General features: G+C 47.1%; 1 protein-coding gene across 9 annotated transcripts in view; it reads left to right on the top strand.

The window, feature by feature from the left end:
* PTPRT (protein tyrosine phosphatase receptor type T) overlaps positions 1–14,979 on the top strand; it is a 1,030,023-nt gene that overhangs the window by 962,661 nt on the left and 52,383 nt on the right. For all 9 annotated transcript variants that reach the window (XM_041733397.1, XM_041733399.1, XM_041733398.1 and 6 more), the window contains 3 exons: positions 3,753–3,829; positions 11,978–12,014; positions 13,405–13,502. In XM_041733397.1, the coding sequence (XP_041589331.1) occupies positions 3,753–3,829; positions 11,978–12,014; positions 13,405–13,502 (212 nt within the window). The remainder of the gene's footprint in view (positions 1–3,752; positions 3,830–11,977; positions 12,015–13,404; positions 13,503–14,979) is intronic.

The following is a 14,979-nucleotide window of genomic DNA, read 5'->3' on the forward strand; positions in this document are numbered from 1 at the left end:
GCATGGACACTTGCATCTAAGTGCCTTAATACGGAATGGAGAGCCCTCTGTAACCTGACCCCTGCCTACCCCCTCTCTCTCTTCTCCTGTTGGCTAATCTTCCCTCACACTGTGTCCATAAGACAGGAAATGGTTTTCCACCTCCCCACCATGCTTGCTCTTTCTGGAGCACTGCCTCCACTCTTGTCTTCCCTCTGATGGAAAGACCCGTCCTCACTGTCTACTAGTCAAGTCTTACCTCATTTTTTAAATTCCTCATTCACATACTACTTCACAAAGCCCTCCTTTTTCCACTTTCTAGATCTGGAAGTTGGACTTCCATGTACAGTCTGTCTCCCACACGACACTGACAAATTGCTTAAGCATGAGTATCATTTTGACAGTACTTCCTGGGGCGCCTCCTGGGTGACTCAGTTGTTTAAGTGTCTGCCTTCGGCTCAGGTCCTGGGATCAAGCCCTGAATAGGGCTCCCAACTCAGCAGGGAGCCTGCTTCTCCCTCTGCCCACCGCTCTTGCTCTCTCTCTCTCTCTCTCTCTCTCTGTCTCTCAAATAAAAATAAAATCTTAAAAAAAAAAAAAAACAGAAATGATGTACTGACAGTACTTCCTCAGGCCATTCAACCAGCCTGCACATAGTAGGTTCTTCATGAATGGATGAAGACACGATACCAACAAATACCATCATTTGGCGGGTAGAGGCCGCTTTCATCGTTAAGGATATTTAACTTAAATAAGTTTGTTTCTTTGGGGTTTTCAAAATCATTTTTGCTTCCAGATTTTAACTTTCATTTTATGTTAAAGAAAATTCCTTCTCAACATTTTAAACCAGAATCTCTGATTCCAGTGCTATAGACCCCCAGGGGCAGTCATAACTCAATAAACAAAGGAGATTTTTGAATCAATAAGTTATTAGTGAGACCAATGAGTGAAAGCACAATGTGCATTTTGACTTTTTTAAGGCTCATAGTTTTTGAAACTGCTGGTAACAGGGCTTCCTTAACAGTCTCAGCTCGGAGTCGGGTGCTAGGCCTTGTCTGACTCCTTCCTGGAGCGGGGTGGAGGCCCCCCTGGGAAGTCCCACTTCTGAACACTGCAGGATCTGGGACCAACCATTTGCACAGACTCCAGAGGCAGTGCCTATGGGATGCTAGAAGTCCAGGGGCAGCACCATGTGTGGATGGAGCGGGGGTTCAGGTTCAGACAGACCTGAGATAGAATCTCAGCTCTGCCACTTGAGGCTGCATAACATTGGGGATGTGCTTAACCTCTCTGGGCCTCTGTTCATCTGCGAAATGGGAAGAATAAACATGCTCTATCATCACTGTATTATTGGGGTAATCTACAGAGCAATGTTGAGGAATAAATTGATCGAGTAAGATTACATATGTAAAGTCATACCTGCCATGAACTCCAGAAAAGTGAACTTCAAACTCTTGACTTCATGCCCCACTCCCCTACCACCCAAAAGGATGAGTTAGACATCCCTGCAGCCCTTGCCCATGAGGAGTGAGAAAAGTGGCATCCGGTGTATCTCTGTGTCTATCATAGTGCCCAGCACTTGCTCAATGAATAATTTTTGAATTATTGTATTAATGGATATGAAGTAGTGTCCTGTCCAGTCCTGGACCCATTCCTTACCTTCTCATGTTCAAATTTTTCTCACAGGGAACTGACACCTGCAGATTCCATTTCTCACTTTCTTGCCAGCTAGTGTCTGTTTGGCTTTGGCCAAGGATGTGCACTGGTGGGAGATTTGAAGTCAGGGAAAGGAAGAAGCCCACTCTGTCCCAATCACCGAGTCCTCTTTTAGCAGTGAGAGAGGCCACTCTTTTTTTCCAGCTCCCACCAGAGAGGCTTACAGATTCCAGTTTCCATGGGGGGGCCCCAACACCCAGCTCTGATAACCTCGCCTCGGCCCTCTGCCCTGCCATCCCCAGTGAGGCATGTCTCCTTGCTAATGCTGATCTCTGAGTTACCACACAGCCTCTCTTTGGCTTCTCGGCTCTTCCATCACTGGCTAGCCACTTCTCTGTCATTAATTCCCCACTGCTGTGTATACTTGTAGCAGTTCCCAGTATCCTGCTTAGACCCTTCTTTGGGAGCAGGAATATCTGAGCTCAGAGTTAAGAGAACCTCACTCTTTCAAGTTCTAGCATGCATGGACCATGGGGGCAGGCAATCCTTGTGAGCCTCAGTCTCCTCATTTGTAATGGGATCTACACTAATTGTCTCACAGGATCACTGTGAGCATCCAATGAGATGATTTATTCATACACTCACTAAGGGTTTGTGGAGTGCCTGCCACATGTGGAAGCACAGAGGATGGAACAGGGAGTGAAGCACTAATGTCCCTGTTCTCAGGGGCTTCTGGGTAATAGTTGATGTACCTGTGAACCACAAAGTGCTGGCTCAGTCTTTTTTTTTTTTTTTTGTAAATTTATTTTTTATTGGTGTTCAATTTGACAACATATAGAATAACACTCACTGCTCATCCCATCAAGTGCCCCCCTCAGTGCCCGTTACCCAGTCACCCCCACCCCCGCCCACCTCCCCTTCCACCACCCCAGAGTTAGGAGTCTTTCATGTTCTGTCTCCCTTTCTGATATTTCCCACTCATTTTTTCTCCTTTCCCCTTTACTCCCTGTCACTATTTTTTATATTCCCCAAATGAATGAGACCATATAATGTTTGTCCTTCTGGGATTGACTTATTTCATTCAGCGTAATACCCTCCAGCTCCATCCACGTCGAAGCAAATGCTTGCTGCCTCAGTCTTAGCAGGATATACTGACCCAACCTCCTGACTCTGGGGACAGTGGCCAGATGCTCAGAGCCCTCCAGCCCCCTTGCTGGGAATCCTAACCCTATCCTAGAGCAGACAGTAGATGCGGAGACATGCAGTGATGGATGACAGTGACCTGGACAGCAAGCTGAGCCCCTCCTCCCACTAGACCCAGCCAGGGTTTCTGTCTGTGTGTGTCTGTTAGCATGTCACAGCGTACTTTAATTAGTTGTAAAGGATTAGCCTGATTCTTCTGCACAAGGGTTTTTTTTTTTTTTAATGGTTTTTATTTGATGTTATTTGAAGTAACTGTGCCATTGACTAAACCCTGCAAATCTTGTTTATGCCTGGATTGTGTTTGAAATGGTATTCTCCATAACACGTTTTTAGTTATTGATGACCTCTTTTATACTGATGGAGCCAGCTTCACTTGAATGAATGTATTGATAACAATATGTGGCCAACAATCTATTTGCAACAATTCTCCAAGAGGCAAAAGAAAAGCATTTGTGCACATGTGGAAAATAGGTAAATTTGCCATTTTTAAGCAATAATGAAAATGGAGCATATTACTTCGGATCTGACACTTCTCGCCTCCGGAGTGTTTTGATCTTTCTCTCTCACTGCCCTGTAAAGAAAGTATTTCTACTGCCCTTTTAATGACAAAAATCACTAAGACTTAAAGAAGCAGGAGACTCACCCATGTAGGTAATGGCAGCATTAGAAGGGCAGGTGGAAAAAAAAGAGGAGTACACACAGTACTTTTTAAGGCACAGTAATCTCCCTAAGCCTCAACTGCCTCATCTGTAAAAGGGGATGAAGATGGGGTGGGGCCAGGGGTCAAACGAGAGAGTGAGTGAGAAGCAGCATGATGCCCATACTACTAATACATGGTAGCTCTGCAGGAGGGCAGTGCCCCTCACCGCAGGCCCCTTACCACCACCGCCTTGTTTTCTCTTCTCTCTCTGTAGATGACCATTCCCGGGTGAGGCTGCTGGTGCTGGATGGAGACCCGCATTCTGACTACATCAACGCCAACTACATTGATGTGAGGATCTTCACGGGGCTGGGTAGCTGGGCTCTGGGGTTGGTTGTAGCAGGCCCGAGACCTGTGGCCATCCCCCAGTTTCTCCCCGACAAGGGGGCCTTCCCAAAACATATCCAGAGAGGTCTGGCTCCTCCCTAATTTGTGTGATTAGCATAACCCATGTTGATTTTCTGCCTAAAGCTGCATCCTCTTTGGGGCTGGCTGGAGTAGCCTGCTCTGTGGGCTCCCAGGACAGTTGCCTGTCTTGTTCATTCACCCATTGATTCATTTATACGTGTGTCTGTTTGTCCATCCATTCATTCATTTGAAGGTATAGCTATTTATGCAACACAAATTTAAAAGTGCCTGCTGTGTGCCAGATGCTCTGGGAACCATAAAGCTAAAGGCGCCATGGTCTCTACCCTTTAAAACCTGAGCAGGAAGATAAGCTATGCACATCAATAATTCCAGGGCAAACTGGAAAGTGGTAAGTGTCATATGTTCAGATAAAATGCTGCAGGGATTCAGAGGTGGGCGAAAAAAATCACTTCTTCCATCAGGAATGCAAAATGTGATATGATCCAAAGCTTCAAGCACAGGATGAATTTAAAATTAAAGAGGAAGAAGATGGGCTTCTGGTTAGGGCAGCACAAGCCAAGATGTCGCAGGGGAAGCAGAAAGTATGTAGCAGCTCAGGTTGAAGGGAGCAGAGGCTATATCATGGGAACAGTGGAAAGTAAGTTTTGAGCTAGATCATTGGTGATTCACTATCACACGTAGAAAGCCGGACTTGACTTTGTAGACAAGAAAAAGCTATTGAAAGTTTTTGATCACGGAGGTGACCTGTTCAGAGCAGAGCCTTGGGATGATTTATCTATCACCAAGGGCAAGATAGATCCAAGGACGGAGAGTCTGGGATTCAGACGCCCTGGTAGGAAAGGGGCTGGCTGCTTCACCAAAGGAGTGAGACAGTTTGCAAAGGGCAAGCACAGCCATCACAGACAGATGTCCTGTCGTAGCCGATGCAAGCCAGGCTTCTCAGGACCTCCGCTAGGGGCCTGAGGGCTTGATGAATGAAGGAGATCACCTTGGTCTCTCCGATGCCCAAGTGTTTTTATAGACAGGCTATGAAATGGAGTGGTATGCGTTTGAATTCCCCATAATCTAGGCTGATCCAGATGATTCATTGATTCAACAAATATTTATGGAGCCTTGCATTAGTCATTTGTCTGTTTGCTCTCAGATATGTTTCTTGTCCTTCCCCGTTCTGCTTTGCATTGTTTATATGATTGTGTATGTGAGAGAGAGCGTGCCTTTGAGTGTGTGTGCGTGGGAGGGGGGTCAGGAAGGAGAGCAGGACAACCCCTACAAGGAAGGTGCTGATGGGAGACTGGAAGGCGAAAGGAAAGCTGGTGTCATCCTCCCCTCTTACTTCTTTGGGTGGCAGCTCCAGCAGTGGCTGCATCCCAGCCATGGAGCCAGCTCCTACCAGGCACACCCACCAGAATTTCCACCTCTCCGGGGCTGGCAGCTTCTCTGTCTCCCATCATCCACTAGTTCCAAGGGTGGTTACAGCCTCCTACTGGTGCCAATCTCAGGGCTGTCACTCTGTTCCCTGGTTAGCATCTCAGCTCCTCTGTCACCTATGTCACCAGCTTCCCAGGCTGAATTCCTTGTGTCTGAAACACCCAGAGTGGTTTTGGGTTCACCTGGACCCTGGCTTACAGAGGGCCTTCCCGTGGTCAGGACCTCGGGCTAGAGTTTCATTGGAAGTCAAGGTAGACATAGTCTCTGTCCCCATGGCCCTTCTAGGAAAGTTCACAAGAAGATGGCCAGTTCAGAACAGCCTGTCTTTGAGCCTGGAGAATGCACTCTGAATATCCACCCATCATACCTCTGGCCTCTCCCTCATGCATCTAGTATTAATTTCCCAAATGCTGAGCAGGTCCTCCACTGTGTGCTAGAAATCCAGACCTGAAAAGGGACCAGGTCTAGTGAAGGAGTTAGGTAAGAAAAGAGACCTTCACAGAGCAGGGCCTATGGGAACATAAAGGAAAACCAAAGCTTTGGTTGGGGTAGGGGTGGATAGTCAGGGAAGCCTTCCTGGATGAGGTAACACAGTGCTGCCGTAGCCAGTGAGTAAGAGTCCAACAGGCAAGAAGGATTGATAGTAACCTAAGATCACCTCTTGTGTATCAACATTACTTTGAACTAGTACCACAACCTCATAACTTAGTGTGATTACTACCCATTTCCAGATGAATCAGCTGAGGCCCTTGATTAATTATGGAAGTTATCCAGATCACACTGCTAGGATGTGGAGGAGGAGGGAGCAGAAGTCTGAATCAGGGGTGGCTTCCCCTCCATGTTCTTCTGGCTTAAATCATAACAGTAAAGCTAGGACAACAGCCAGTGGCTCTAAATTAATCATGTTTGGGCTCCGTGAAGGGTGGTTTTAAGGGAGTCTGTCCATGGAGACCCTTCAGTAGCCCCCCAAATTAGGTAATCATCCCCATTTTTCAAGATAAAGAAGCTGAGGTTTAAAGAAACTGCAAAGCTTGAGGTGCCTGGGTGGGTCCATTGGTTAAGCACCCGACTCTTGATTTCGAATCAAGTCATGATATTGGGGTCATGAGGTCAAGCCCCATGTCCAGCTCTGTGCTGAGTGTGGAGACTGCTTAGGATTCTCTCTCTCTCTTTCTCTCTCTCTCCCTCTGTCCCCTCCTACCCTCGGTCTCTTCCTTTCCAAATAATAATAATAATAATGATAATAATAATAATAATAATAGATTACAAAGCTTTAGTAAGGCCATGCAACTAGTCAGAAGTAGAACCAAACTAGGAACTAGACCATAGTAATTCCCAGTCCAGAGCCTTTCCTCCTGCCCCTCCCTGCCAGCTCCCAACAGCACCTTGCAGCCAGCACATAGTGGGAACTCAGCATGCGGCTAACCAGACTGAACTACTTCCTTCCGGTTTCCCCTTGACCTTGTCTCAGCTGTGTCCTTGGGGCCCACAGTGCTGTATGCAGCATTTGCCATCTGAGTGGTAACCCTCCCACAAAAGTTAACTTTCCTAGACAGATACTTTGCTAGATAAACAAAGTTGCAGGAGCACTACAGTCACATGCACTTTGGTATGGTACAGGCAACAAATGGAACTGCCTGAAGTGCAGGTGAATCTCTGCAACATCAACACTGAAAATGCCTCCCATTACTGCCAGGTCCTTTCATTATGCTGCATTCTGCAAGCCTTTCAGGAGAAGAAACCAGGTGTTGCAGTTATGAGGTTAAGGTCCTTGCTCAAGGTTACATGGTTAGAATCCAGTTCTCTGTGTGCTAGGGACACCCCACAATCTCATCCCTTTCAAAGAAGCAGATCACGCAGATGGACCAAATAACCTCCGCTAGATGCTGTCTTCATGTGTGACACTGGCCTCCACTGGATCTCAGTGCTTGGAGTCAGTTCCATGAGCCCAAAGTCATGAATTCAGCCCTTGTTGGGCCTCTGGAGTCCAGGCCTTTCTACTTTCTAGCCTTATGATCTTGGTAAATTATTCACTTGTTCTGATATCTGTAAAGTAGGATAATAATGCTATCCTAGCAGAATATCAGTCTCCCGTTAGGAAACAGAGGCTCACTCAAAGGAAGTAACAGGGGGCAGAGGGGTTAGCGAGGGTTGGAACAGAAATAGGGGAAATCAACATGGTTGGTTGGTCTGGGCTCCTGTGTCTGCCCCCCATTGGCTAAACCCAACTGGAAGCCAGAAGCCACGGAAGCCCATGATGTAGTCCATACAGATCAGCATCCATCCATGGCACAGAGCTGAGTATGGAAGGTAAAAGTGAGATCATTGAGGGATAGAGAAGATACCAAGCACAAGCACCTCCCAGTACGTTACCTATACAGGGTGGGGAATCACGTTAATTGTGAACCTACTGTGTACTCCAGCAAACTTAAAATTCCTATCATCCTTGGGAATTCCTGGCAAGACACACCCTGGATGGCTCGAGGTCCTCACTCTTTTGCCCTGGTCTCTACCCCGGCTGAAATCCTCCTGGACATCTGCTCTCAGCAGAGCTAACTGCCCATGCTGGAATCATTTATCCACAATTGGATCTTGAGGATCCATTAAAACAGCTCCATTTGGATAATGAGCTGGATGGGGCCAGCCCTGTCTGTGCCTCCAGAGGCCACAGTTCTGCTACCATCTGAACCATCCCGCTGGCGGGTTTGTTTGCACACCCGAGAATGTATTGGCCACTTGAATCTGTTATAAATTACCAGTCTGGAAATAAATATCGTATCTGGGTCCCCAGTAAGTAACAGATGCATGAGTTCAGAGTGAGATAAATGCGTTTTGGATGCAAGCCTCTTTCCCATTGCTCACAGACGGATGGAGGCAGGCCCGGTGCTGGTTTGCAGTCGATCTGTGTGCTGTGTAGGTGGGACTTAAATGAACTCAAAGTTCTTTTAAGGTTAGGAAGTTTTCTGTACCGTTCTTGGCAAATCCCCAGTAAAGCCCCAGTTGAGCAATACATTTCCTTTAATCTCTCTTGCTGAGGTGTCCTGTGGTTGGAACCTTTTCTCTTTAGGGACTGGCTGGGGTCTTGGGGACCAGAGAGGGCCTTTTTCCTCACATGCAGGGTGCAGACAGGCACACGACACGCATGTATGCATGCCTTTGGTATGTTTTTATTGAGGCTGATGGCCCAGGCAGACTTCTCTGTGCTGGGGACACAGCCACCAGCAAACTGGACACAGCCCTGCCCTGTTGGCACTCTCGTTCCACTGGGGAGACCAACCATGAGTAGGTACATCACCAAGGAACATTATGCCCCTGGGGATAAGAACCCTGAAGAAAACTAACCCAGAGAATTGTGAAAGTGTTGGACAGGGTAGTCAGGGGTGGCTCTCTGTGGAAGTGACTAGCAACCCAGCAGAAGCCAGGATGGAGGGAGAGAGCAAAGCAGCCACTTAACTGGGGACTGATGCAACAGGCACAGAGAATGGCCAGCGTGAAGGCCTCTAGATGGAAATGTGACTCCTGTTTCTGAAGAAGGGCAAGACAGCACGTGAGCCAGGGGGCAGAGCAGTGGGAACAGAGAATGCCACTGGAGGGAGGAAATGGGGATACCATGACAAGTGCCCCAACCTATCCTCAAAGACCTGTTTATGTGTGTATGCCACCTACCAGCCTTTGCTGAAAACTGCACCCAGCTCCAAGTGGCATGTGCCATGGCCCATGGGAGAAAAGTACAAAAACCATAGTGCAGCTTGTGTTGTGTGTTCGTGGGGCACGTGCAAAAGCCCACAGGACTGCTTAGGAGGAGGGAGGTCTCGTTTGAAGTGCACTGCAGGGAAGCTGGGATATAGGGCCCATGGGAGGAGATGGAGAGGGACAACTGGCAGCAAGGCTATGACTCGTCCTGAGCTAAGACATTTGGACATTATTGTGTAGACAGTGGGGAGCCATTACAGGCTGTTCAGTGGGGAAGTAACTAGATGTGCACTGGAGAGTTCACTCTGGCTGGAAGCAGATGGATGACAGGACCAGACTGGAGGCAGGGAGGCCAGCAAGTGACAGGTTCCGTGGCCTGGGTCGGGAAGGACAGGGCTGTAATGAGGCATCATGATGCTGGTGATGGAAGAAGGTGGGCTTGAGAAACCACATCCGTCTACACTCTAGGGGACTAGTTTCTTGTTCCCAAACCTACCAAAGAAAACTCCCAGAGCCTAATTCCTCCTTCAAGCCTGGGAAACCCTAACCATCTTGACTTGAAGGAACAGATAGCTTCTGGTCCCTCTTACCTCCCTTCCTACTTCTCTTATCTCAAAGAGGGGCTCAGTTTTCTGGTAGAAGCAGAGCAATGAGGAGGAAAGGGCTTCTGAGCTTGCCATCTCCCAAGTGGCCAACAAGGACACTTAGTCACAGTAGGCACCCAATAAATGTTTGCCAGATAACTGATAAAATAATATAAAGTCATACATGTTAAGTCTTAGAATAGTGCCTGGCACAGAGTAACTGCCGTATAATCCAAACAGCAATACTATATATATAAGTACCCTCATTTGATGGCAAAAAATCAATTGAGGCATAAGAAGGTTAAGTACTTGCTTGAGACCACACAGTTCATAAAGGTCAGAGCCAGGATTCAGACCCCAGCAATTGAGTCTAGAGCCACTCATTCACGGGACATTTGCTCTGAGTCTTACACTGTGCTAGGCTCTATGGGGAAAAAAATTAATATTTATTTACTTTAGGGAGAGTGTGAGCATGAGCAGGAGGAGCAAAGGGAGAGGGAGAGAGAATCTCAAGCAGACTGCATGCTGAGCGCAGATCCCAACGCAACATGGGGCTCTAGTCATGACCCTGAGATCATGACTTAACTCAAAACCAAGAACCAGATGCTCACTGGACTGTGCCACCCAGTCGCCCCTCTATGGAAACATTTTTTTATTTTTAATTAATTAATTAATTTATTTATTTATTTATTTATGAAACATTTTTTCAAACTTAGGAGGCAGTGTTTGTCCTCAAGAAGCTGATAACTTCACTAAGGAGCTAGGACCACTCAAATGAAGACTTTAGGGGCACTGATGACTCCTAGTGACTGTGGTTAGCCTGCCAGTTCTGGCCACACCACCGGCCCTGGGTTGGTGATGACAGTGAACTCTAGCATCTCTAGAGTATGCCCAGCAATCAAAAGGTACCTACTAAGTATTTCTGGAGCAAGGGGAAGACCAAGGTAGAGAAATACACAGGGGACTCAAAACCCAGTCTTTAAATCAGAAAGTGGATCCAGGACTTCAGGGATGCCACGTCTGTTTCACCATAAACCATACAGATGGCAATTCTGGCTCGTTTCCCAAGTGAGAGGACCTTGAGGCAGCTCATCTACCCCGACGGGACAGAAAGACTGATCACCAGCATTTGAGACAAAACTAGGTATTCATCTAACATTAGGGCTCGTTCTCTCCTGAAATGGTTAACCATGAAGGAGAGTGGATTTCAGGGCTCTCGATAACCTCTCCACCAGCAGGCTCCATTACTGGCATCTCTAGTTTGAAAATGTATAGATCCATCCATTCGTTCATTCGCTCATGTATTCATTCACATATTTATGTTCAGTGGTATGTACTAAATGCAAATCATTGTCCAAAACTTGAACTCTACCCAGTACGATATAATTCCTCTCTGGAGCTAGAAAAGGGATCCTCCCTGTATCATCGTACCCAGGCAAAAGAGAAGTCTGTCTTCAACCTCTTCCCCAGTGATTAGGGTTATGGAGCACAGAGCAACCCCACAGCAGAGCACGGCAGGGCCTCCTGGGACAGCGAAATGTACAGGGATATCAGAAACTGGTCTCCAACTCAGAAAGTAGTCTCTCCCGCCCCTAGGTCACACCTGTACGGGACCCTCCTGGTGAATGGGACTTCCAGTCCCAAGCCCAGCCCTATGGCACAGAGAAGCACGGTGGTATTCTTTCTGATTTTTTTTTCTAATTATTACTCATGGAAGGGGCCAACAATGCAGTTGTTTTCTTCTATCAGGCCCTCTGTAGAGACTCACACAGTGTTCCACACACAATTATACTTAGGGAAGACTTTTTGGTGGTCTGTGTCCCACAGTAACGCCCACGTTCCTTCTCTACCTCTTTCTGGGTACATGGGCATAAGTAAGAGCCACTCAGTTTTGCCTCCAAGGCAAGCCTTATATGGGCCCCTCTCAAGTAACTAACAGCTAACATTTAGTGATTTATATATTTATTTATAATAGCTAACATTTAGTGATTTTTTTAAAAAGATTTTATTTATTTATTTATGAGAGACACAGAGAGGGAGGTAGAGACATAGGCAGAGGGAGAAGCAGCCTCCCCGTGGGACTAGATCCCAGGATTCTAGGATCACAACAGAGCCAAAGGCAGACGCTCAACCACTGAGCCACCCAGGAACCCCACATTTAGTGATTTAATAAGCGCTTTACCTGCATTATCTTATATAATTTTTGCCACTTCTCTGGGAAGTGCCTGATGCGATTCTCATTTTAAGCCTGTGAGTAAAGCCTGTCTTGGAAGGGATGACTATTAATACTCTGGTGTTTTCAAGCTTTGACTGGAGGCCCTTCACCGTGCTTCTCTGTTCACCATGCTTCTCTCCTGTCATGCAGGGATACCATCGACCTCGGCACTACATTGCAACTCAGGGTAAGTCTGCTCCTTTTCCTTGAAAGGGTCCTCATGCTTTACTGGAAGAGAGAAATGGGTTTCTGCCAGCAAAGAAGTCACACAGGAGTAGGGCTGGAGAGCCTCCAGGGATCCCTGGGAGCATCCATTTGTTTGTGTGGGAAGGAAAGAGGTGACAAATTCAGCTCTAGGGGGAGGGACATGAGTCAGAGATAAAGGAGGTGGCTCTAGGAAAGGGTCACAGGCAGGGCAGACCAGAAGCCCCAGCCTCGGGCAGGTGCCAACAGTATCCACCATCCAGAACTGGAACCAATGGTGTCTTAGCTCCTTGATGAGCATGTGCCTAGGAGAGAGAACTAGTCAGCCATTCTAGAAAACAACTTGGCAGTACACTATCAGAGGCTTAAAAAAGGATCCTACCTCCCAAACCCTTTGGAGAGGAAATCCTGAGGATAATTATATCTGTGGACAGTGACATATATAAAGATACTCTTCACCATGTTATCTGTAATAGGAAAAAAAGTGAAAAATCTTAAATGCCTAACAGTTGGTAGATTGCTTCAATAAAGTGCGATGCTTCTATATTAGAGAAAATCATGCAGTGAACATGTATCATGCTTGGTTAAGAATTTTTAGGAGCATGCAAAAATGCATTTAATAATGATACATGTAAAAATGCATATAGTAATTCACTTATTATAGCAAATACGTAAGTACCTATATAAACACAGAAAAATGCTATATAGATTTTTATATCAAACACATGTATTACTGTTGTAATTGGAAAAGCGATGAAGGCCCAGGACATTGAAAGAGAAATTTTCAAGGAAATTGCTTTGGACTCTCAGATCCTATCTCGCTTTCCTCGTCCATGTCTTTTCCCCTCCCTCCCTCCCACGTGGGCTCCAGAGGAATGCTCCTTGTGTCTTTCAAGCTCAAAATTGGGCCTCTAACTCTTTATAGTATGAGCATCGGGCTCCTGGCAGCATTAGGTCCTCTTCGCCCCCTGCAACCCCAATTTCCTCCCTGTCTCTCACTGAGGTTTCAGAGCTGGATTTGTATGAAAACTCCCTTAAGTTATATCATTAACTCATAATATAGTCCCTACAAGGTGATGAGTGGGAAGCCAAGTAGGGGCTGAGGGACCGCACCTGAGCAGGACGCTGGCAGAGGGAGGAGGAAGAGCTGTTGACGTTTGCAGTGGATGCCTCAGACCATGCTAGTTTGGAATGCCCCTTTTCTTTTCCACACTGTGGCCCCAGTCTCAGCGACTCAGGTGTCCCAGCAAGGATCATCTGGCCTCACTCTCGCTCACCTGTGCTGAGCATGGACTGACCCACCAGGAGGGGCGGCCTCTTGGCTGCCTCCTTGCACGTGTGGTCTTTGACCCTGTCACCTTCTCTGTCGGCAGGTCCAATGCAAGAGACTGTCAAGGACTTTTGGAGAATGATCTGGCAGGAGAACTCAGCCAGCATCGTCATGGTCACAAACCTCGTGGAAGTGGGCAGGGTAAGCCCCTCCCGCAGTTACCCGGACAGAGGTTGCTGGCACTGCCCTCCAGAGCACCTCTCTGCTCTGTGCCCTGTGCCCCCGGGGGTCTAGCAGCTCACCCTCACAACAGCCTGCGTGGGAGAAATCCTCAGCCCTTTTCCCATTTGAGGAGTATGGCCTTTCCCTCCAAGTCATCCCTTCCTCCTCCCTCGCTCCGTTGATGACGTCATCTCATGCCCTTTGGGGAAATTAAAGCCATATAGACATGAACTCTCATCTTCACACCCCAAAGCCACAGTCCTACTTGCATCTGCAATCATCTTCTCATTCTTCCCCTCTGTTATCAGGGCAAACCATAAAAAAAATTAAAATTTAAAAAAAGCCATTTTTGTTGACCCAAAAGGTAAAATATCTGCTGTTTCTAACGTAGCTCAGCCTCATTCGATAGAGGAAGTGACTCTTGCCCTTTCCAAGGCAATCCCAGTGCCTTGAATCACAGATCCTACTCAAGAATTTTCTCATTTGAAAAGTAACTCTTTTTCCTGTTGCTAGATTATTCCCCGGGACATAGAAATGTCCTGAGTACCTTCCTCCTGAAAATATAAAACAAGCCAACAAAAAGGATTCTCTTGTCCCTACCTTTCTGCCAGACTCTAAAGACTCACATACAGGCTCTGTTTCTCCACTCTCGTTCTCTTCTTTCCTCTCCAACGTAACTACTCCCTCCATCCCACCCATGTGATATGGTCAACATCACCAGCATCCTTCATGTTGACAAATCCAAAAGCCACTTCTTTCTTCCCATCAAACTCAGCCTCTCAGAGCATCCACCCTTTGCTCCCTTACCTCTAAACCTCAATATTCCTCAGGGCTCAGGCCTTGGTCTCCTGCTCTGCTCTATCTCGACTTTCTCCTATGTCATCTTTAGCTACTCCTAGGGCTTGGAAGTGGGACTGCTATTCCCAGCTTGCTTTTGCTGACTCGGTAAACTGTGGCATGTGGGCGGGCGGGCTGCTGGGTCGAAAGATAGGGTGCCAAACACTAGAATGAAGAGGGCCTCTCCTCTACTTACCATATGAACTAACTGAAGAGTGGGCAGGTAAGTTCTTGTTTTGGCAAAGAACCAGATAGTCCATTAAAGTAAAGAGTCTCGGCCTCCAAGATGATGGGGAAGAGAGAATCATAAGCCAGGAAAGGGATGTGTACATCTCGTGACCTCATAGGGTTCTAGGACCAGGAGAGACTTGATCCTCGAGCCCACTCTCACCTCGTCCCCTCCCCAGTTTTACAGATGAGGAAACAAGCCCAAAGGGCTGGAGTAACTGTCCTTTAGTCTCTCAGCCAGAACCTGGCCACAATCTCTGCCTCTTAATTCTTGTGCTAGTGTCATGACCCCTCCATTCACAGCTACTTCCCAAGGACCTAGGCCTGCAGAGCAGCTGCTGGGGACAAACAGGCTAGGCTAGGATTTAAGAATTCAGAGGCAAATTCCAGC

Source organism: Vulpes lagopus, chromosome 18, assembly GCF_018345385.1.
Source record: "Vulpes lagopus strain Blue_001 chromosome 18, ASM1834538v1, whole genome shotgun sequence".
Lineage (NCBI taxonomy): Eukaryota > Metazoa > Chordata > Mammalia > Carnivora > Canidae > Vulpes > Vulpes lagopus.